Source organism: Lontra canadensis, unplaced genomic scaffold (genome assembly GCF_010015895.1).
Source record: "Lontra canadensis isolate GAN:19392208 unplaced genomic scaffold, GSC_riverotter_1.0 scaffold134, whole genome shotgun sequence".
Lineage (NCBI taxonomy): Eukaryota > Metazoa > Chordata > Mammalia > Carnivora > Mustelidae > Lontra > Lontra canadensis.
In genome coordinates, this window is record NW_022631128.1 from 1,597,897 (window position 1) to 1,622,192 (window position 24,296).

At 41.0% G+C, this 24,296-nt stretch overlaps 1 protein-coding gene across 2 annotated transcripts in view; it reads left to right on the forward strand.

Moving 5' to 3' along the window:
• The first annotated feature begins 7,357 nt into the window (after positions 1–7,357).
• Positions 7,358–24,296, forward strand: part of ZNF81 (zinc finger protein 81) — a 101,346-nt gene continuing 84,407 nt past the window's right edge. The window contains exons 1-3 of one of the 2 annotated variants that reach the window (XM_032842872.1): positions 7,358–7,446; positions 9,025–9,052; positions 13,276–13,514. In XM_032842872.1, coding sequence (XP_032698763.1) covers positions 13,428–13,514 — 87 coding nt within the window. In that variant the 5' untranslated portion in view covers positions 7,358–7,446; positions 9,025–9,052; positions 13,276–13,427. The remainder of the gene's footprint in view (positions 7,447–9,024; positions 9,053–13,275; positions 13,515–24,296) is intronic. The other variant, XM_032842871.1, reaches the window with a different exon arrangement.

A 24,296-nucleotide genomic window follows, 5' to 3' on the forward strand; every position in this document is an offset into this window, starting at 1 on the left:
GGCAATGTTGCATGGTTTACAAAACAAAAAACAAAAACAAAAAACTAAATCTAAGTAATAACTACACTGGTGCAGCATCACCACAAATTTTCAACATTGCCTCACAATGAGTCTGCTGCCCCGTAGCACCTCAAATATGGAAATTAGGGAGATACCATTGCCCCTTCAGGGAATCCATCATAACTCTTCAGTGGTTGAACCGCTACTCATTCTTCAAAACCCTGCTCACATACCGCTTATGGGAAGCCCTTCCTGACCGCAGTAGGAGAGTCCATGCCCGCTGAAGGCCGTGCTGACCTAGCAGCTGAGGAGAGCTTTTTGAAAGGGCCTGGGCCAGGGTGCTTAGGTGGTTCAATCCGTTAAGTGCCTGGCTCTTGATGTCAGGGCTGTGAGTTCAAGTCTCATAAGTCTAAAGACGTTCCCCGCATTAACATCAATTTTGTTAGGTGTGACGATGGTACTGTGATTACGTTAATTGTGCATTGTGTAATATATCTGCACATACATTATGATGCCGGCACATGAATATAATAATTCTCAACAAACAAATGAACATGCAAGAAAAAGGAACAATGTCAAATTTTTACAGAAAAGAAAAAATATTTCTTCACAATGAGGAAATTAAACTTAGCCATTACCACACAGAGGATACATAGAAACATGTTTCCAGACATGACTCACTGAGAGGGACAAATCACCCAGGCAGATTTCTTTCCCAGGCTGTTCGACCTGAATCTATTCATGAGGAAACAATTAGAAATGCAGAAGCACCTACACCACAATTGGTAAACTCTCTTCAAAATTATCAAGGTCGTGACAGATGAAACAGGCTGGGAAAATGCTCTTAGATTAGAGAGAGATGAGAGACTAAAGAGGTGTGAGGCCATGAACGATCCCAAATGCCAGGCATGAACCCTATTTGAATTTGGGATTTAAAAGTTGTAAAGAAATTTGAGGATAATTAGAAACATTTGAATTTAGAATGAACACTATTATTTTATCATTGTTAAATTTCTCTTTTTTAAGATTTTATTTATTTATTTGAGAGAGAGAGAGAGAGAGAATGCACATGAGCCAGGGGAGGAACAAAGAAGCAGACTCCCCGCTGAGCAGGGAGCCCAATGCCGGGCTTGATCCCAGGACCCTTAACAACCGAGCCACCCAGGTGCCCCCACTGTTAAATTTCTTAAGTGTGGTAAGGTTTTCAGAAGGAGTTAGGGGAGGTGACGGAAATGCCTGAAACTCAATCGTGGTGGTGGTCATACAAATCTGTACATGTATTCAAATTAGTGAACTGTACACCAAGAAGTTAATTTTACTGTATGATAATTTTTAAATAAAATTGAAAGTCAGAGCGCCTGGGTGGCTAAGTCAGTTAAACATTCTGAGCTTCCTTTAACAAGGATGTCAGACACTGTCACTTGCCTTTTGGCAGAGACAGAGGAGTGGACACGCTTTCCAGTAAAAAAAAAAGAGGGGGGAAGGCTTCAGGTATGCCCTAATTGAAAAGCTGTTGGCTTTCTAATAGAAGCAGGACATCCTAGGTGATTGGTTTGGGGAGCAGATTTGGTTTTCTCTGGTTGGACATGAGTTGGAAGTGGAGAGTGGGGGCAAAAAATGAGGAGGCTGGTCGTCCTTGAGCAAATCCTGGCCATCTAGACACATTACTGTAGAGGCAATGGTTTGGTTTCTCGGGATTGTTGCTAAAGGTTGTAGGTCAGAGCTCTATTGTCATAATACAGTTGACCCTTCAACAATGTTGGGCTTGGGGTCACTGCCCGCCCCCCAACACACACAGTGGAATAACTTTTGATTTCCCCCAAATGTAACTACTAATAGCCTACTGTTGACTCGAAGCTTTACTGATAACGTAAATAACTGATGAACACATATTTTGTGTTCTATTATGTACTGTATTCTTAAAATAAAGTAAGCTAGAGAAAAGAATGTATTAAAATCATAAGAGAAAATACATTTGCAATACTGTACTGTATTTATAAAAAAAATTCTGCCTGTAAGTAGACCTGTGTGGTAAAAACTCCTTTGTTCAAGCATCCTCTGTATACAGTCTGGCCATTGTCCATTTGTATGTCCGGTCCCTCAGGAGCTACATGCTGAGTATTTGGCTTTCAGAGAGCATGATGTCTATAGTTTATTGTAGAAAGGTATTATAAAACAAACATACTGGAGTCCTCTTTTTCTTTCTTTTGCTATCTATCCTTCCCCCTCCCGCATGAACTTGGACTAGTGGATAAACCACAAGGCTTACAAAACAATTCTCAGAAGGTACTGTTCTGACGGTCTGGGGCTCTGATCGAGAAAGGGACTCAAAAACTAGAACAAACCTTTAAGGGTAAGTTTCTCTTAAGGTTAAAAAAAAAAAACAAAAAACTGTCACCTAAGCCCAGACTGCAAACTTTCCCCTATAAAAACCCTAAGCCCGTTTCAGTCCGGGGTCGGTCGTGGGGTTACCTGATGCCCATTAGCTGAATACAGCCTTTAACCTCTACTTCAGTTACTTAAATAATTTTCTTTGGACACTTATTTATTTATTTATTTATTTATGACATTTTTTTAAATTTATTTTTTATTTTTATTTCTTATAAACATATAATATATTTTTATCCTCAGGGGCACAGGTCTGGGAATCGCCAGGTTTACACACTTCACAGCACTCACCCCAGCACATACCCTCCCCAATGTCCATAACCCCACCCCCCTCTCCCAAACCCCCTCCCCCCAGCAACCCTCAGTTTGTTTTGTGAGACTACGAGTCACTTATGGTTTGTCTGACATTATTTTTAAAATGATGGGGCCTGGATGTATGTACAGAAGAGATTATGCAAATGTGACAAAAGTTAACAGTTGTTACACCCAGGGGGAGGGCATTTGGATGTTCGTAGTACAATTCTTTTAGCTTTTGTGTAGTGTAAAAATTTTCCATTAAAAATTTGGACCTGGGTGGCTCAGTCGGTGAAGCCTCTGCCTTCAGCTCAGGTCATGATCCCAGGGTCCTCGAATCCAGTCCTGCATCGGGCTCTCTGCTCAGCAGGGAACCTGCTTCTTCTTCTCCCTCTGCCATTCCCTCTGCTTGTGCTCCTGGCTCTCTCTATCTCTTTGTCAAATAAATAAACAAATAAATAAATAAATAATAAAATCTTTAAAAACAAACAAAAAACAACGACAAAAATACCCCATTGGGTGCAAAATAAATAAGCTATCATTGCCTTCTGCCTCCTGACATGTGTAAAGGGTTGTGGCTGTTGGTCCAAACGTCCCTGCTTAGCCATTGAACCTGATGCTTTTATGAGATTTTCCTTTACCTCTGTCAGTGGAAGATAGATAATATTTTTACCATATTGTAAGATATTTCTCATCTACTAAAAGAAGATGGCATGCAAAACAAGGCTGATCAGAAGACTGTGGATAGCATTCTCTGCATTTACCGTAGGACGAAGAGGTGTTCATCATTCTGTCCTTAGCTGCAGATGGGCAAATATTCTGATCTTGCAGTCTTCCTTGTTTTCAACTGGTTGCCAGGGTAAATATGAAGATTCACAGCTGGCCTGCTCCAGGATTCCGCACAGTCAGTTGTAGAATTATTTTTTTAATTTAATTTTATTTTTTTCTTTAAAGATTTTATTTATTTGTCAGAGAGAGAGTGTTGGAGCACAAGCAGGGGGAGCAGCAGGCAGAAGGAGTAGAAGTCTTCCCGCTGAGCAAGGAGCCTGATACAGGACTTGATCCCAGGACCCTGGGACCATGATCTGAGCCAAAGGCAGACGCTTAACTGACTGAGCCACCCAGGCATGCCCAGTTGTAGAGTTTAACAGGAGACTCTGATCTCTCTATTCGAAGTGGCAGCTCCTCTCCCCCAACATTTCTAACTCCCATTACTGTCCCATCTACCCTCGTTAGCAGTTATCAACTTTTTTTTTATTTGACAGAGAGAGAGAGAGAGAGAGAGAGATCACAAGTAGGCAGAGAGGCAAGCAGAGGGAGAGGGAGAAGCAGGCTCCCAGCTGAGCAGAGAGCCCGATTCGGGGCTCGATTCCAGGACCCTGAGATCATGACCCGAGCTGAAGGCAGAGGCTTAACCCGCTGAGTCACCCAGGCGCCCCAGCAGTTATCAACTTTTGACAAACAGTGTTTTTTTTTAAAGATTTGATTGATTTATTTATTTGACAGACAGAGATCACAAGTAGGTGGAGAGGCAGGCAGAGAGAGAGGCAGAAGCAGGCTTCCCGCTGAGCAGAGAGACCCACTTGGGACTCGATCCCAGGACCCTGAGATCATGACCTGAGCCAAAGGCAGAGGCTTAACCCACTGAGCCACCCAGGCGCCCCGACAAACAGTGTTCATTGTCCTCTTCCAACATCCTAGTTGGGCTCATGAAGCCAGGAGTTTGGGGTCTGTCTTTTTTACCCACTACCAAGTACCAAGAGCAGTGACTGGTCATCAATAAATATTTGATGGATGAACAAATAGGGTCTTAAATACTTACAAGTTCTCCATCTCTATAGCATTTCCTGCATTACTGCTACCGAATCAATTTTATAATTAGTTGTGTCACCCAGAGAGGCCTACAAGTCTTTTGGAGGGAATAATTTATCTCTTAAGACAATGACCCTGGTTGAGTGTGATTTACTGCTCTCTGCATGTGTGGTAAAGCTACCAAAAATAAAGCAATCACTCCACATATAGGAGAAGCAGAAATCACTTCAGTATCGGCATGAACAAGTAAATGAGTGAACAGTAAATGCATAAGATCATTCTGATAAAACAAAAGTCTATGAAGAAAACTAAGGCATATGGGGCACCTGGGTGGCCCAGTGGGTTAAAGCCTCTGCCTTCGGCTCAGGTCATGATCCCAGGGTCCTGGGATCGAGCCCCACATCCGGCTCTCTGCTCAGCAGGGGGCCTGCTTACTCCTCTCTCTCTGCCTGCCTCTCTACCTTCTTGTGATCTCTGTCTGTCAAATAAATAAATAAAATCTTTAAAACAAAAAAAGAAAAGAAAACTAAGGCATAGTGAGGAGCTAGAGAGTAGTGGGGGTAGGTCAGGGAAGGAAGACATCTAAAGAAAAGACATTGGAGCAGGCGTGATGGAGTGAGCCCTAGGGCCAGAGCAGGGGCTTCAGTAAGTGTCAAGGTCAAGGGGCTCCTGCCTCTCTGCTCATCCCGCCATCAGATGGCATTTCTGGGCTGGGCCCAACCATCTTCTTGCCCTATTCAAGGAAGGGATGGCCATTTTCTCCCTGCACTTAGTCACTTAGACACAAAGAAGCAGCTGGGATTTCCAACCCTGACCAGACATAAGGGGTATCTAGACACAATGTTCTACACCTAAACTTTATTGTTTTCAGGAAAACAGGACTCAGTTCCCTTTGCAGTTCACACGTAGCCCCATTTTGCCTTAAGGTCACCCAAACACGGCTTCATTTCTATTTCATCTGATCTTCATCATTCCTCAGAATCCTATAACTATCTTTTCTTTGTTTAGTGGTTCCTTGGTTCCTCTGGTGTGTGGTCTGTAAGGACCTATTTAGCCAGAGCAACTACATCTTGGTTAAAAGCCATTTTGTTGTTTGTGCAGTAAAACTTAAACTGACCCTGCCCCCCCCAGCCCCAAGAAACTTACTTAGAAGCAAGTCTGGGAAACCAGTGAAATGTGGTCAGCTAGTTTCTAATAACAGAGCCCAGAATACAAGGCCAGGTCGGCCAGTTCCTAATAACAGAGCCCAAAATACAAGGATGTTTGATAGCAAGAATGTGACATTCCACCAGGAAACTCCCAATTGTCTTCATGCTGGTGAAAAAACGGCCTTGGCTTGATAGTAACCAGGCCTTCAATATCCTGACAGCCTTCTTTACACTGATAGCCCTTCTGAACACCCCCTTTGTCCTCACCTACCGCCGAGTCCACCCCTACTCTGCCTTTAAAAACTCTGACTATAATCTGGCTCGGGGTCCAAGTCCCTACTCCACTGTGTCGGTTATACTTGGGCCCAGGCTTAAGCTTGTCAAATAAACCCTCGTGTGATTGCATCGGCGCTTGGCTCCTTGGTGGTCTCTTCGATGCAAAAACTCGGGCATAACATGGTCTCCCTCATTGACTAATGGATCTGTCAGACTACAAATTAGTCCCAGATGGTCTCAGGCTGAGTGCAGCACCCTCACATTCCAGATTGCGAAACTGAGCCCCCGAGGGGATGTGACTGGACAGAGAGCATCTAGTAAGTCCATACTTGAGCCTGTGTCAGGTCGCCTCAAAGTACCTTCCTCACCTGAGAATTGGGAAAAGCCTTCAGCGGGGTACAGAGCCTTCTACCTGGAGGAGATATTTGAACTTGGTTTTGAAGGAAAAGTAGGCATTCCCAGGTAAAGACCAATAGGACGTCTTCCTTTCCTACCCCAGTGACATGACCTAGAAGGGTTATGGGCATCTCCAGAATTTCTTTATTAGAAGTAATATTAGGGACGGCAAACCAATTCAAGGGTAGAATCAGTCTTGTCTTAAGATAGTGTCTTAAGGGCACTATCACAATGCAGATTTTATTCTATGTGGAAATAAAAATAATAGTTTCCTAAACATGTTTTTATTGACATATTGCTTCAGATTAAGGAAAAGTCAAAAAGTATTATTGGTACATATTTTATTTCATCTGGGGCTGCTGGAGTGGGAGATAATGTAGACTATGGGAGCGTCAGACCCCGCAGCCAACCCCTACAAGCATAACACAGGGGAATCTGACACTGACTTCCCTTTTTCCCTCCGTGCTATATCCTAGGAGGCTTGCTCACCCCCAATTTCTTCCCCTTCTTTGCTCGTGGTATGTTCCAGGAGAGGACTGTAAACCAGTCTGACTTCCCCCTCCGTTCACATCGTGTGGTATCTGCCGAGAGAGAATAGCCACTGGCACCTCTGCATCTTTCCAGAGGCCCTACAGCTTCTCTGAACATTATTACACAGATCCAGAGTACAGATCCAAAAACCCCCTCCTCCAGGAAGACCGCCCAAAAGAACATCGCCTCCCATGCTTCCCGCCACTGAGACAGGTCCACGGCTCTAATCTGTGAGTTTAGAGGGTTCTTTACCCTCGGTACGGAATGGTCACTCCCCCAACATGGCGCACCCCACCGGATGCGCAGCCCGGGCGCGGCCATGTTCCCCTCCTGACAACGCGGCCGAGGGGCGCTGAACGCGCCAAAGCATCGATTCCGTAACATCTCCATGTTGACTCTGGGCTGACAGCGGCTTCGAATGTGGTTTTGCGCGTGTGCAGGACCACGCCCCCTTCGTTCGTCGCCCCAAACTCTGAGAAGGGGCGGTGCTAGGGGTGGTGACCGGAAGCGGCTCCGGTTCTCAGCAGTGGTTTAATAGTTGTCAGGAGGATCTCAGTGCTCTGTGTCGGAGGGATGTGGAGGTGATGGGGCTCCGGGGAGCGTGAGTGTTGGGGAATTCTGTGTGGTCAGTGGTGGAATCGGTTGTTTAACCGTAGCTGGATGATTCGATCATTATTTTGCAGGCTTTCCTCTTCTCTCAATGTTAAGGTCCTGAAGTTCACTTTAAAACCCCCAAGGTTCGGTACATTACGTTCTAAATGTTCCCTAAAAGTTGATTTTTCTTCTGCCCGCGAGTTATTTAGAAGTGCGTTTTTAGTTTCCAGAAGTTTATTTTTTTAAATAGATTTCTAGCCTTAGTTTTCTATGGTCAGAAAAATGTCTACGTGCAGCTCATTCCTTGAAACAGGAGGAGACTCGTGGCCTAGGCCATGGTGAATTTTTATAAATGTTCCATATTTTAATCAAAAATTATATTTAGTTGTTTGGTTGTCACCCGTGTCATACAAAATTTACATTCTTTGTTGTCCTTTTCTTCTGTTCCCGAGGGGAGAGAAATTCTCCAGCCTGTTGGTGATTGGTCCGTTTCTCCTTCCTGCTGCTGTTCACGATGCGTTTTGAGTTCAGTGTTGTATAAAGTGTGAGACTTAGATTGAAGCTCATCTGTTTAGACGTCCAATTACTCAGGCACCATCTGTTGAAGACTATGCTTCCTTCCTTGACTTATTTTGCACCTTTGTGAAAAATAAATCGCACATACTGTGTGGGGCTATTTTTAGGTTCTTTATTCTGTTCCATTGATCTGTGTGTCTGTCTGGTTTTGTCATGAATGTGTGTTGAAATTCGTCAGTACTGTATGAATTCATGTGGTCTTGTGATTTTTCTTCTTTAGCTTGTTAATATGGGAGAGTGCATTGATTGATTTCTGAGTGTTGAACCAGCCTTACATTCCTGGAATAAACCTCACTTGGTTGTAGTGTATAATTCTTTTCATGTGTTGCAGGAATGGATTAGCTACTGCTTTTTTTTTTTTTTTTAAGGATTTTCTGCCACTTCGTTTATGAAAGATATTGGTCTACAGTTTTAGTTTTTTGTACTGTTTTTGTCTGGTCTTAGTGTTAGAGTAGTACTGACCTCATAGAATGAGGTAGGAATTATTTTCTGGAAGAGATTATGTAGAATTATGCTAATTTTTCCTTTAACCGTTTGGTAAAATCCTCCAGCGAAACCCTCTGGGCCTGGACATTTCCTTTTGGAAGCTTTTTGATGATGGCTTCAACTTCTGTAGTAGTTATATGGCTTCAGGTTGTCTATCTAAATCTTTTCAGAGATATATTTAATAGTGGGTGAGTTGTGGAAGTTTGTGTTTTGTGGAGAATTGGACTATTTCATCCAAGTTGTTCAGTTTATGTGCATTTAAGTTATTTGTGGTATTCCCTTACTTTTGTTTAATGGCTGCAGCATCTGTAATTATATCTTATGTTTCAGTTCTAATATTGGTAATTTGTATCTTGTTTCTTTTTATCAGGCTTGCTAGTGGATTACCAATTTTATCACTCTTTTCAAAGAACCAGCTTTTGGTTTCAGTGATTGTTCTGTATTGTTTTTCTGTTTTCAATTTCTTTCTTTTTTTCTGTATTTACATATATATTTTATCTCAACTATTTTTGTTTGTTTTCAGGTGTACAATAGAGTGATTCAACAATTTGGTAAGTGTTTTCAGTTTCATTGCTTTATGCTCTTATATTTATTGCTTTCTCCCTTCTGCTTGCTTTGGGTTTACTTTGTTCTTTTTCTAGTTTCTTGAGATGGGAGCTTAAATTATTGGTTTAAGACCTTAATTCTTTTCTCATATAAACATCTTAGTGCTATAAATTTCCCTCTTGACACTGCTTTATCTGCATCCTCCAACTTTTGATATGTATTTTTATTTTCATTTGTGACTTTTTAGTTTGCCTTGAGACCACCTCTTTGATCCATGGGTGATATAGAAATGTATTGTTTCATTTTCAAGTGTTTAGAGACTCTCCTGTTATCTTTCTGTTGTTGATTTCTAGTTTGATGATATTAGAGGATATAGATTGCAATTGATGGAGGTTTGTTTAATGACCCTCGGTGTGGTATGTCTTGGAGAATGTTGCCTGGGTGCTTTAAGAGAATGTGTTTTCTGTTAGTATTTGGCTGGAGTGGGGTGGTATTCAGTTAGGCAACCCTCTTCTTGGTCCTGTGATTAAGGTAAGTAGGCATTTCCCAGAGCTTTTTCGTTTATGGCTGTTGACAGTTCTGAGTTATAAACTTCTCCAGTGTCCTGTTTCTGATATATGGGAGGAAAAGGAAACCTAGGGAACTCACGAGTGTGTTGTTCCTCAGGCCCTGAGATCCATGGACGGTTTGCCTTTCCTTTCTACGTGTCAGAGTCTCACTATTTGTATTTGTTGTCTTATGTCATTTTTTCCTGGTCTCTTCTACATGTTTTTTTCTCTTCTGTTTTTTCCTGTATTAACTTTGTTAATTTACACCTTGCTAGGGAAGCACCTGTTTCACATCAGGATTAAAATATGTTGCTATACAGTTATGCATAATATCCCACAATAACTACTTTGAAATACTGCCCTGAGAAAGATTTTCCACATATTGGGAAAAAATATATATATACATATATATATTTCTGTATATGCATATATATATGTATATATATATATATATTTTTAAACTCTTCTCCTTGGGGTGCCTGGGTGACTCAGTTGGTTGGGCATCTGCCTTGGCTCAGGTCATGGTCTTGGGGTCCTGGGATCAAGCCCTGCATGGGGCTTCCTGCTCAGCAGGGAGTCTGCGTCTTCTCTGCCTCTGCCCCTCCCCCCACTTGTGTGTGCACGCATGCTCTCTCTCTCACATACTCTCTCTCAAATAAATAAATAAAATCTTAAAAAAAAACCCAACAACTCATCTCCTTTATCTAGTTTTCTAGGGGGTTATCTATGACATTGGTCATTTCAAAGGACCAGCTCTTTATTTTCTTTAAACCCCATAGTATATTTATTTGAATTATTTAATTTTTTTATTTTTAAATTTATTATTTATTTATTTTTTTTTATAGTATTTATTTGACAGAGATCACAAGTAGGCAGAGAGGCAGGCAGAGGAGAGGGAGAAAGAAGCAGGCTCCCTACTGAGCAGAGAGCCCAATGTGGGGCTTGATCCCAGGACCCTGGGATCATGACCTAAGACAAAGGCAGCGGCTTTAACCCACTGAGCCACACAGGCGCCCCTTAAATTTATTTTTATATTTAATTTATTTTTAATTAATTTCTTTTTATTAATGACTAGTTTATTTGGGGGGGCTTTACCTAGTTTTGTTTTTTCTAATTCTAATGTTTTAGGCTGATTACTTAGCTCTTTTTTGTTATATTTATTATTAATTATAATCAAGTCACTTAAAGCTGTAAATTTCACTCTGTATGACTTCAGTGTGTTCCATGATTTTTCGTAAGACTCGTGTAGCTTCTGTATTGACTTTCCACTTTGACCCTTGGGTTATTTAGGCAAGTCTTCCTTTTTTTTTTAAACAGACTTATTTAGATATACAAAATAGATTAGATCTATTCCAGTACCATAAAATTCATCTATTTAGAGCATATGGTTCAGAGGTTAGTGTTACATTCACAGAGTTGTACAGTCATCACCACAATCTGATTTTAGAACATTTTCAATACCTCTGAAAAGAAACCTTATACACATTAGCCGACATTGACCATTCATGGTCACACCCCCAGACTAGGCAACTACTAACCAATTTTCTGTGTCTATGTATTTGCCTATTCTGAATATTTCACATCAATGGAATCATAAAATATGGGGTCTTTTGCAACTGGCTTCTTTCCCATAAGATATTGACTTCAAGGTTTATTCATGCTGAAGCACATGTATCAGTACTTCTTTTTAATTGCCAAATAATATTCCATTGTATGGCTATACTAAATTTTGTTTATTCATTTTCATTTGATGGCCATTGAGGTGGTTTCCACTTTTTGGCTTCTATGAATAATACTGCTGTGAACAGTTGTATATATAAGCTTTGGAGCGGACATGTGTATCCATTTCTCCTGGCGAGGGACCTAGGAGTGGAGTTGCCAGATCATATAGTGACTCTATGGGTAACATTTTGAGGAACTGCCAAACTGTTTGTCAGAGTGGCTCTATACCATTTTATATTTCTACCAGCAACATATGATAGCTCCAGTTTATTCCCATCACACCAATACCTGCTACAGTCTTTTTTTTAGCCATTCTCAGGGATGTGAAGCGGTCTGCTAATGAATGGAATATTTTGGTTTTGCTTTGCATTTCCCTAATGACTAATGATACTGAACATCTTATGTTATGATCAGACCATGTAGCCTATCAATTCCCAACATTAAAACATCTACCAGATTTTCTTTTTTTTTTAAGATTTATTTATTAGAGAGAAAGTGAGTGAGTGAGTGAGTGAGTGAGGGGAAGGTGGGAGGGAGAGACTCTTTCAAGCAGACTCCCTGCTGAGCCCAGAGCCCTACATGGGACTGGATCCCAAGACCCATAACATCATGACTTGAGCTGGAACCCAGAGTCAGTTGCTTGACTTAACCAACTGAGCCACCCAGGTGCCCCTACTAGATTTTCTTCGTGGCCAAGTTATTTAATGGAATTGTATACAAGTTCCATGCGCATCAGGAAAGAAAGCATAGTCCTTCTCTGATATAACATCACGTTTATGGGTTTAAAATTCAACTTGTTCATGCCTTTTATTTTATTCCTTATTTACTTTCTTGTTTCCTCTTTATCCCATTTCTTACTTCTGCTTTTCTTAATTAAGTTCTTCTTCATCTTATAAAGGATACTTTCCCTTTCCCAGCAAGAATGACTAAATCTGTACTGCTTTTATTGGTTGATCAGAATAAAATTGTTCCTCAGCATAGACACAGAGACATCCTCTCCTCCCTAGATCCTGTGAGAGGAGAGACACATTTACCTCTGACTATTCTGAGGTAGTTCAGACATTGGAATCCCAGGCTATTAGCATTTTCCTTATGGCCTATCTCTTCTGTTTTAAAAAAATCTACTTTTTCTGTGTGTTCCAAATCACAGTCAGGTTCTTAACATCTGTTAAACAAAATCACGTTTAAGCCTACCACACAAAAAGTACTGTGCATTAGTGTTGAGAAGGTGAATTTTGAAGCCAGGTAGACTGGCTTTGACTTAATATCTCTAAGCCTCTGTCTCTGTGTGCGTAAAATGAAATAATAGTAATTGTGGCAACACACGGGTGAGAGGATCATTGTGCAAATTAAGTGAGGTACCCCCTTCCGCATATTACCTGATCCCTTAAAGTAATGACAGTACTTGCTGATGTGAATTAAATGTTCCCTGGGCGACAATGATATACTGTAAAACTGTGAAGAAGAAAAAAAAGCTTAGAGGGGTCTGGCCGGCTCAATCAGAGGAGCATGTGACTCTTGATCTTGGGGTCATGGGTTTAAGCCCCACGTTGGGTGTAGAGGTTACTCAAATAAATAAAAACTTTAAAGAAAAAAAAATGTTCCCTGTGCCAGCCTGCTGCCAGGTGCCTTATAAACATCATCTCATTGAATTTTCACAACCCCTTGAGGTGAAGAGTTTTGACTCATTTTGAAAAGAAAACTTGAGAAACGTTTTTATATTCTCGTTACTACAAGTTGCCAAAGCGAGAATTTAAGGCTTTAGTGATGGTCGTCTATATCTCATGGTCTTGCTCATTTTCCATTTGGATGGATGACTAGAATAGGTCATGCCTTTTATTTGACTGGACTGTGTCTACCCCACAGTATGCAAGGCCAGGGACTGTACTTTGGTACCCCCCGGAAGCATTTGTGGGGTGAATGCTGAATGACTGACCGTGTGGACACTGTCTTTCCAGGTTTCTTGGAGTCTTCGTGGAGCCTGTGGGCCAGACCCCGTAGTGGAGGCTGCAGGAGCTGCTTCCTGGCCCCAACAGCTCTCACGGAGTCCACGGACCCCACTTGGCTTCAGGCTTGTGGGAGGAGCATCAGCAAGAGAGCTGGAGGGCTGATGTCCAGTGGGAACATGCCAGCCAACCGCAGCTCTCCTGGGCCATCCCTGGCTCTGGGCATGGGGACCTGTGACGGCTCCTGTGAGGTGAGGAGGAAGAGGGGCCCAGGGCCAGGAATTCATCCAGAATGAAAGATAGTGTCTCGTGATTTTGATTTGTATGACTTTTTCCTTAAGCAAGCAGCATAATCAGGGAATTTTTATGGGTCATTCATGTCCCTTGTGTGAAGTTCCTTCTCTTTTCTGTGGCTGCTTTATTTATCTTAGCTTATGGATTTTTCTGTGGAAGGATAATTAACATACCATGTTATATTACTTGTAGATGGACAACATATTTTTTTAGAGGGGGGATGCAGAGAAGGGCAGGTGGAGAGAGAGAATCTTAAGCAGGTTCCCTGCCCCGTACGGAGCCCGACACAGGGCTCAGTCTTAAAACCCTGAGGTCATGACCGGAGCTGAAATCCAGAGTCAGATGCTTAACCAACTGATCCACCCAGGTGCACCTCAGATGTATAACATATTGATTGGAAAGTCATATACATTGCTAAATACCACAGTAAGGGTAATCACCGCCTGTCACCATACAAATGTTACTACGGTATTATTGATTCTATTCCCTGTGCTGTACCTTTCATTCCTATGACTTACTTATTTTATACCTGGAAGTTCGTACTTTTAATCCCCCTTATCTATTTTGCCATTAACCCGTCGATCTCTCTTCTGGCAACCATCAGTTTGTTCTCTGTATTTAAGAATCTGTTTGTTTCTGGTTTTTTGATTTGTTTTATTTTTCAGATTCCACATATACGTGAAATCATATGATATTTGACTTTCTCTATCTGACTTATTTCGCTTAACATAATACTCGCTAGTGCCATCCACACCATCGTACATGGCAAGGTTTCATTCTTTTTTATGGCCATATATATATATATATATATATATATATATCATTCTTATTTATCCGTGCATTAGTCAATGGACGTCTTGGACTCTTGCCATAATTTGGCTATTGTTGACAGTGCTGCTATAAACATTGGGGTGCATGTGTCCCTTTGAATCAGTATTTTTGTATCTTTGGGGTAAATACCCAGTAGTGCAATTACTGGGTCATAGGGTAGCTCCATTTTTTAACTCTTTGAGGAACCTCCATACTGTTTTGCAGAGTGACTGCACCCATTTACATTCCCACCAGCAGCATAGTAGGGTTCCCCTTTCTCTGCATCCTTTTCAGCATCTGTCGTTTCCTGTGTTGTTAATCTTAGCCATTCTGACAGGTGTAAGGTGATATCTCACTATGGTTTTGATTTGTATTTCGCTGATGATGAGTGATGCTGAGCACCTTTTCATGTGCTGTTGGCCATCTGGATGTCTTCTTTAGAGAAATGTCTGTTCATATTTCTGCCCGTTTCTCAACTTGATATTTGTCTTATGGGTATTCAGTTTGATACGTTCTTTATAGATTTTGGATACTAGCCCTTTATCTGATATGTCATTTACAAATATCTTCTCCCATTCTGTAGGTTGTCTTTTAGTTTTGATTTTTTTTTTTTGCTATGAAAAGCTTTTTGTCTTGATGAAGTCCCAGTAGTCCCAGTAGTTTGCTTTTATTTCCCTTGCCTCCAGAGACCTACCTAGTAAGAAGTTGCTGGGACCAAGGTCAAAGAGGTTGCTGCCTGTGTTCTCCTGTAGGATTTTGATGGTTTTCTGTCTCACATTTAAGTCTTTCATCCATTTTGAATTTATTTTTATGGATGGTATAAGTAAGGGGTCCGGTTTCATTATTTTGCATGTTGCTGTCCAATTTTCCCAACACCATTTGTTGAAAAGACTTCTTCCCATTGGATATTCTTTCCTGCTTTGTCAAAGATTAGTTGACCATGAGGCGCCTGGGTGGCTCAGTGGGTTAAGCCTCTGCCTTTGGCTCAGGTCATGATCTCAGGGTCCTGGGATTGAGTGCTGAATTGGGCTCTCTGCTCAGCAGGGAGTCTGCTTCCCCTCTGCCCCCCACCCCCGCCTGCCTCTCTGCCTACTTGTGGTCTCTCTGTCAAATAAATAAAATCTTTAAAAAAAAAAGATTAGTTGACCATACAGTTGTGGGTCCATTTCTGGATTCTCTATTCTTTTCCATTGATTTCTGTGTTTGTTTTTGTGCCAGTCCCATACTGTCTCGATGACTACAGCTTTTTGATAGAGCTTGAAGTCTGGAATTGTGATGTCTCCAGCCTTGCTTTTCTTTTTCAAGATTTCTTTGGCTATTCAGAGTCTGTTGTGGCTCCATACAAATTTTAGGATTGTTTGTTCTCGTTCTGTGAAAATTGCTGGTGGTGTTTGATAGGGACTGCATTAAATGTGTAGATTGCTCTGGGAAGTAAAGACATTTTACTAATGTTTGTTCTTCCAATCCATGAGCATGGAATGCATTTCCATTTCTTTGTGTCCTCTTCAGTTTCCTTCAGGAGTGTTCTGTAGTTTCCAGAGTACAGATCTTTTACCTCTTTGGTTAGGTTTATTCCTAGGTATCTTGTGTTTTTTGTGCTATTGTAAAAGGGATTGATTTCTTGATATCTCTTTCTGCTGCTTCGTTATTGGTGTATAGAAATGCAAGAGATTTCTGTATATTGGTTTTGTATCCTGTGACTTTACTGAATCTGGCAGTTCTAGCAGTTTTTTGGTGAAGTCTTTTGGATTTTCTACATACAGTATCATGTTGTCTGCAAAGAGTGAAAGTTTGATTTCTTCCTTGCCAATTTGGATGCTTGTATTTCTTTCTGTTGTCTGACTGCTAAAACTAGAATATCCAGTACTGTATTAAATAACATGAGAGTGGGTATCCTTGTCTTGTTTCTGACATTAGGAGTCAAGCTCTGTTTTTCACCATTGAAGATGACATCAGCTTTAGGTCTTTTGTATATGCCCTTTATGATGTTGAGGTATGTTCCTTCTATCCTACTTTCTTGAGTAAACTTATTAAGATAGGGTGCTATATTTTGTCAAATGATTTTTCTGCATCTGTTGACAGGATCATACGGTTCTTATCCTTTCTTTTATTAATGTGGTATATCATGTTGATTGCTTTGCGGTTGTAGACCCACCTTGCAGCCCAGGAATAAATCCCACTTGATCATGGTGAATGATTCCTTTAAAGTACTGTTGGATTTGATTTGCTAGTATGTTGTTGAGAATTTTTGCATCCACGTTCATCAGGGATATTGGTGTGTAATTCTCCTTTTTAGTGGGGTCTTTGGTTTTGGAATCAAGGAAATACTGGCCTTGTAGAATAAGTTTGGAAGTTTTCCTTCCATTTTTATTTTTTGGAACAGTTTTTAAAGACTAGATATTAACTCTTCTTTAAATGCCTGGTAGAATTCACCTGGGAAGCCATCTGGCCCTGATTTTGTTTATTGGGAGATTTTTGATTCCTGATTCAATTTGTTTGCTGGTTATTGGTCTGTTCGAATTTTCTCTTCCTTTCTGTTTCAGTTTTGGTAGTTTGTAAGTTTCTAGGAATCTGTCCATTTCTTCCAGATTGCCCAATTTGTTGGCATATGATTTTTCATAATATTCTCTTATAATTGTTCGTATTTCTGTGGTATTTGTTATGATCTCTCCTCTCTCGTTTGTGATTTTACTTTTTGAGTCTGTTCTCTTCTTTTTGATAAGCCTGGCTAGGGGGTTATCGATTTTGTTAATTCTTTGAAAGAACCAGCTCCTAGTTTCATTGATCTAGCCTATTTTTTTTTGTTTCTGTGTCATTTATTTTTGTTCTAATCTTTATTACTTCCCTTCTTTGGCTGGCTTAAACTCATTTGATATTCTTTTTCTAGCTCCTTTAGGTGTAAGGTTAGATTGTATATTTGAGATTTTTCTTGCTTCTGGAGGTAGGCCTGTATTGCTATATAATTCCCTCTTACGACTGCCTTTGCTGCATCCCAAAGGTTCTGGACTATCCTGTTTTCATTTTCATTTGCTTCCATGTATTTTTAAATTTCTTCTTTAATTTCTTGGTTAACCCACTCATTCTTTAGTAGGACATTCTTTAACCTCCATGTATTTGTGGCCTTTCCAAATATTTTCTTGTGGTTGACTTCAAGTTTCACAATGTTGTGGTCTGAAAATATGCATGGTATGATCTCAGTCTCTTTGTACTGGTTGAGGCCTGATTTGTGACCCAGGATGTTATCTATTCTGGAGAATGTCCCACGTGTACTCGGAAAGAATGTATATTTGGCTGCCTTAGGAGAAAATGTTTTGGGTATATCTGTTAAGTCCATCAGATCCAGTGTGTCATTCAAAGCCTTTGTTTCCTTGTTGATCTTCTGCTTAGATGATCTGTCCATTGCTGTAAGTGAGGTGTTAAAGTCCCCTACTATCATTATATTATTATCAATAAGTTCTTTATATTTGTTATTAATTGATTTATATATTTGGCTGCTCCCAAGTTGAGGGCATAAATATTTATAATTGTTAGATCTTCTTGATGGATAGACCCCTTAATTATGATTTAATGCTCTTCTACATCTCTTGTTACAGGCTTTGTTTTAAAATCTTGTCTGATGTTAGTATGGCTACTCCAGCTTTTTTTGATGTCCATAACATGACCCTCCCTTTTAATCTGGAGGTGTCTTTGGGTCTAAAATGTGTGTCTTGTTTTTTATATCCATTCTGATACCCCATAACTGTTGACGGGGCATGTAGCCCATTTACATTCAGAGTGATTACTGAAAGATAAAAATTTGTTGCCATTGTATTATTTGTTAAGTGGTTGTTTCTGGAGCTTTTCTCTTTTCCTTTCTAGTCTTTGTTGCTTTCAGTCTTTCTTTCCCACGCAAAGAGTCCCCTTTAATATTTCTTGCAGGGCTGGTTTGGTGGTCTCAAACTCCTTTAGTTTTTGTCTGGGAAACTCTTCATCTCTCCTTCTATTCTGAATGACAGCCTCACTGGATACAATATTCTTGGCTGCATATTTTTCCCATTCAGCACATTGAATATGTCCTGCCCCTCTCTTCTGGCCTGCCAGGTTTCCATGGCAAAATCTGCTGCTAACCTTACTTGTCTTCCCTTATAAATTAGGGACTTCTTTTCCCTTGCTGCTTTAAGGAATTTTCCCCTTATCTCTGTATTTTGCAAATTTTACTACAATGTGTCTTGGTGTTGGCCTGCTTTTGTTGATTTTGATGTAGTTTTCTGTGCCTCCTGTATTTGGATGTCTGTTTCCTTCCCCAGATTAAAGAAGTTTTCACCTATAATTTCTTCAAATAAACCTCAGCTCCATTTTCCATCTCTTTTCTTCTTTTGGGACTCCTATAATATGAATGTTATTATGCTTTATGGAGTTCCTGAGTTCCCAATTCTATCATTATTTTCCATAATTTTGTCCTCTGTATCATTTATTCATTCTTCTGCTTCCTCCATCCTTGTGGTCATTACATCCAGCCCATTTCACATCTCAGTTATAGCTTTTTAAATTTTGGCCTGATAGTTTGAGTTAGGTCTTTTATCTCTGCAGCCAGGGTTTCTCTGGCATCTTCTATGCTCTTCTCAAGCCCAGCTAGTATCCTAATGGTTGTTGCTTTGGGTCAGGCATATTACTTATATCCATTTCAGTTAGATCCCTGGCCTGAACTTGTCTTGTTCTTTCTTTTGGGATGAATCCCCTATCCTGGCATTTTGTCTTGGTCTCTGGGCTGTTTTTTTTTTTTTTAAAGATTTTATTTATTTTTTTGAGACAGAGAGCACAAGCAGTGGGGAGGGGCAGAGGGAGAGGAAGAAGCAGACTTTCTGGTGATATAGACCCTGACATGGGGCTCTATCCCAGGACCCTGAGATCTGATCTGAGCTGAAGGCAGACACTTAACTGACTGAGCCCCCCAGGCGCCCCTAAGTCTCTGTTTTCTCCTCTGTGTTAGGAAAGTCTATAATGTATCTTGCTTCTGAGAGTAATGGCCTAATGAAGAAGTAGTCTTATACTGTCCAGCACCTGATGCTTCAGGAAGTGTCTCTGGTGTATGCTGTGTGCCTTCTGCTGCTGTGTTTTTGCTGCTCTTTCCATCCGGTCAGTCCCCTGCAGAGTATCTCCTTGCCTGCGGTGGGGAGCATTTGGACCTTGGCCAGAGTGTGGCGAGTTTTAACCAGGTGTGCTCTGGTCTGCTTGCTGAAAAGAGACCTGATGCTATTTCCAGTCGAGCTGAAGCTTTGCAGCACTCTGTGGTCAGGAGATGTGGTATATGCGGGGGTGGAGGGGGTTGTGCTGGTCTTCTCGGGGAGGAGCCTGCTGCCTTGGGTCTCAGGTACACTGGCCCTAGTAGAGAAACACCTGCTGAGCATAGAGAGGTGGGGCTTGGTGTAAGTGGCTCCAGCCCCGACTGTGGGTGCTGTGCTGCTCCTTGACTTCAGTGCATCCTACTGGGCAGGGGAAAAAAATCACACCAGCCCCCTCTCTCATCCCCGGCGAGGGGAGTCTGTGCCCATTGCTGTCCAGGAAGCCCTCACAGAAGAGCAGACCCTCTCCCCTCGTATGTCCCAGGTGTCCCTTAGATCCCTGCCTTCACCCTGTTCATGTCCAGGCCACCTGCCTGCCTTGCAGTTCAGGGCACCTGTCTTTTATTCCAGGCAGGCCAGCTGCATTTCAAAACTCCAAACTTTAGGGACCCAGCATGGTGTGGTCCTTCAGTGGTCCTCTGGGGGCGGGTCTTGACGCACTGGGGCTGGTGCCAGTTTGTTCCAAAAGGGCAGTCACACCAAAGCACAGGGGCTTGGAGTTTAGAGTAAAACACAACAAAATGCCAGTGTCCAGGTTAGCTGCCCTCAGCAGGTGTCTCTGCTCCTATGCTAAGTGGCAGGGGAGCACAATGGTGCCTGCTGGCTCTTTTGGCCCCTGAGAGGCAAGGCCACTTCTCCCCAATGTCCTCCAAGGAGGGAAACCGTCTCTCCCAGTGTGTCCCAGGGAATCCTCAGAGCATGCCGTTGGCCCTGAGGTCTCCGCCCTCCTTCTCTGCAGGAAAGCCAGGGCACCTGCTGGGCTCACACCAGCCATGGCACAGACCTCTAAAACTCTAGTCTTTGAGCTCCACCTCTTATAAGAACTCACAATGATCAGCCCCTCTCATTTTCCCAGTCAGTGCCTCTGGGGAAGTGTTTTCCTTGTGTGATCTCCTGTCCATTCTTTTTTTTTTATATTCCATTTTTAAGTAATCTTTTTACCTAACATGGGGCTTGAACCCACAACCCCAAGATCGAGTCACAGGCCCCACCAACTGAGCCAGCCAGGAGTCCCAGGGTTTCATGCTATTTTATGGCTGAGTAACATTCCAGTGAGAGAGAGAGAGAGAGTGTGTGTGTGTGTGTGTGTGTACCACATCTTCTCTATGCTTTCATCTATTGATGGACACCTGGGTTCCTTCCTTAATCTTAACTATTGTGAATAATGTTTCAATAAACATAGGGGTACACATACATTTTTGAATATGTATTTTCATTTTCCTTGGGTAAGTACCCAGTTGTATCAGTGGATCGTGGAGTAATTCTATTTTTAATGTTTTGAGTAACCTCCCCACTGTCTACCAAGGTGATTGTACCTGATTCCATTCCCACCCGCAGTGCACGAGGCTTCCCTCTTCTCCACATCCTCCCCCACACCTGTTATTTCTTCCCTGTTTGAATCTAGGCATTTTGGCTGTTGTGAGGTGACATTTCGTGTGGTTTTGATTGGCACTTTCCTGATAATTAGTGATGTTGAGCATCTTTTCATGAGCCAGTTGGCCATCTGTATGTCTTTTTTGGAAAAGTATCTATTCAGGTCCTCTGCCTTGTTTTTAATCAGATGATTTTAGGGTTCTTTGTATATTTTGGATATTAACCCCTTATTGGACATATATTTGCATATATCCTTTCCTTTTCACTAGTTTGCCTTCTTATTTTTTTATTTTTTAAAAAGATTTTATTTATTTATTTGACACACAGAGAGAGATCACAAGTAGGCAGAGAGGCAGGCAGAAAGAGAGGAGGAAGCAGGCTCACCGCTGAGCGGAGACCCTGATGTGGGGCTCGATCTCAGGACCCTGGGATCGTGACCTGAGCCGAAGGGAGAGACTTTAACCCACTGAGCCACCCAGGCACCCCTTGCCTTCTTATTTTGTTGATGGTTTCCTTTGCTGTGCAAACCTTTTTATTTTGGTACAGTCCCAATAGTTTATTTTTGCTTTTGTTTCTCTTGCCTCAGGAGACATATCCATAAATATGTTGCTAAGGGCAATGTCCAAGAGATTACTACCTGTATTTTCTTTTAGGATTACTGTAGCTTCAGGTCTCACATTTAGATCTTTAATCCATTTTGAGTTTATTTTTATATATGTTGTTAAGAAGTACCCCATTTTCATTCTTTTGCATGTAGCTGTCTTGTTCCTGATCCTACAGGAAAAGCTTTCAGGTTTTCACCATTGACTATGATGTTAGCCTTGAGTTTTTTATATATGGCCTTTATTATGTTGAAGCATGTTCCCTCTAAACCCGCTTTATTGAGAGTTTTTATTATGAATGGATGTTGTACTTTGTCACATGCTTTTTCTGCATCTGTTGAGATGATCATATGGTTTTTATCCTTTCTCTTGTTAATGTGTTGTATGACATTCACTGGTTTATGAGTGTTAAACCCCCGTTACATCCCTGGAATAAATTTCACTTGACTGTGGATTAGAGTTAGGGTTAGGATTTTTAAAAATATATTGTTGGATTCAGTTTGCTAATATTTTGTTGAGGATTTTTGCATCTATGTTCATCAGAGATACTGGCCTATAGTTCTCTTTCTTTGTAGTATCCTTGTCTGGTTTTGGTATCAGGGAAATGCTGGCCTTGTAGAATGAATTTGAAAGTTTTCCTTCCTCTTCTACTTTTTAAAATAATTTAAAAAGAATAGATAGTAACTTTTTTATTTTTTAAAAAGACTTGTTTATTTATTTGAGAGAGAGAGTGTGTATGTATGTAGGGGCAGAGGGAGAGGAGGGAGGAGAGAGAGAATCTTAAGCAGACTCCAAGCTGAGTGTGGAGCCTGATGACGGTCTCCATCCCACGACCCGGAGATCACAACCTGAGCTGAAACCAAGAGTTGGGCACTCAACCAACTGCACACCCAGGCACCCCAGTAGTAATTCTTTAGAATTCACCTGTGAAACCATCTGGTTCTGGACTTCTGTTCATTGGGAGTTTTTTGACTACTGACTCAATTTCATTGCTGTTAATCAGTCTGTTCAAATTTTCTGTTTCTTCCTCCAATCAGTTTTGGGAGATGATATTTCTAGGAATGTATCTGTTTCTTCTAGGCTATCCAATTTGTTGGCATATTATGTTTCATGATATTCTCTTATGATCCTCTGTATTTCTGTGAGGTCACTTGTCCTGTGTCCTTTTTCATTTCTGATTTTATTTATTTGAGTATTCTCTTTTTTTTCTCGATGAGATCAGGGTTTATCAATTTTGTTGATCTGCAGAAGCAGCTCTTAGTTTCATTGCCCCCTTTTCTGTTTTTTTTTTTTTTTGTCTTTGTCTCATTTATTTCTGCTCTAATATTTATTATTTCCTTCCTTCTCTAGATTTGGTCTTTGTTTGTTCTTCTTTCTCTGGCTCCTTCAGCTGTAAGGTTAGGTTATTTCAGATTGTTCTTGCCTCTTGAGGTAGGCCTGATCTCAGTACACTTCCCTCTTAGAACTGTTTTTGCCGAGTCCCAAAGATTTGGGACCATTGTGTTTTCATTTTTCCTTTCCTTCATTTTTCATTTCCTCTTTGACCTCTTGATTGACCCATTTGTGGTTCACTAGCATGTTGTTAGCCTCCATGTGTTTGTATTCTTTCCAGAGTTTTTCTTCTACTTGATTTCTGGTTTCATAGATTAAGGATTTTTAAAGGTTTTTTTTTTTTAATGTTAGGGTTCATGACCCATTATGGTTCTTGTATGTTTTTGTTAATATTTTTTGCCACTTTGTAAGTTGACATTAGTTTTTAGTTTTATTTACAAGTGGTAAAGGGTGGCAAACAGCTTTTGAAGTTGTCTTTTAAAAATGGCTCTTTCCTCTTTTGTTTTTTGCCAGATTTTGGCTCCTTGGAGGCAAGCGCTCTTACTCTGCTTAATGGATTTGTTATTTTTAAAAAAATTTTGGCCCTTAACGTTTGACTTCCCATTAAAATGGAAGATGGAGATTTAGCTTTTCCATACACCCCCACTAACATACACATTTACCTATGAATAGTATTGTTTTGATCAGCTTCCTCATCGGTGTTCATTAAAACTGACTGTTTATAGTTGAGTCATGGAGTATCTATGCTATGCTTACTATTTCTGCACAATTCTTTCTTTTTCCTGGAATTTTTATTTTATTTTATTTTAAATTTTATTTTTTATAAACATATATTTTTATCCCCAGGGGTACAGGTCTGTGAATCGCCAGGTTTACACACTTCACAGCACTCACCATAGCACATACCCTCCCCAATGTCCATAACGCCACCCCCCCAACCCCCCTTCCCCCATCAACCCTCAGTTTGTTTTGTGAGATTAAGAGTCACTTATGGTTTGTCTCCCTCCCAATCCCATCTTGTCTCATTTACTCTTCTTCTACCCCCTTAACCCCCCATGTTGCATCTCCTCTCCCTCATATCAGGGAGATCATATGATAGTTGTCTTTCTCCGATTGACTTATTTCGCTAAGCATGATACCCTCTAGTTCCATCCACGTCATCGCAAATGGCAAGATTTCATTTCTTTTGATGGCTGTATAGTATTCCATTGTGTATATATACCACATCTTCTTTATCCATTCATCTGTTGATGGACATCTAGGTTCTTTCCATAGTTTGGCTATTGTAGACATTACTGCT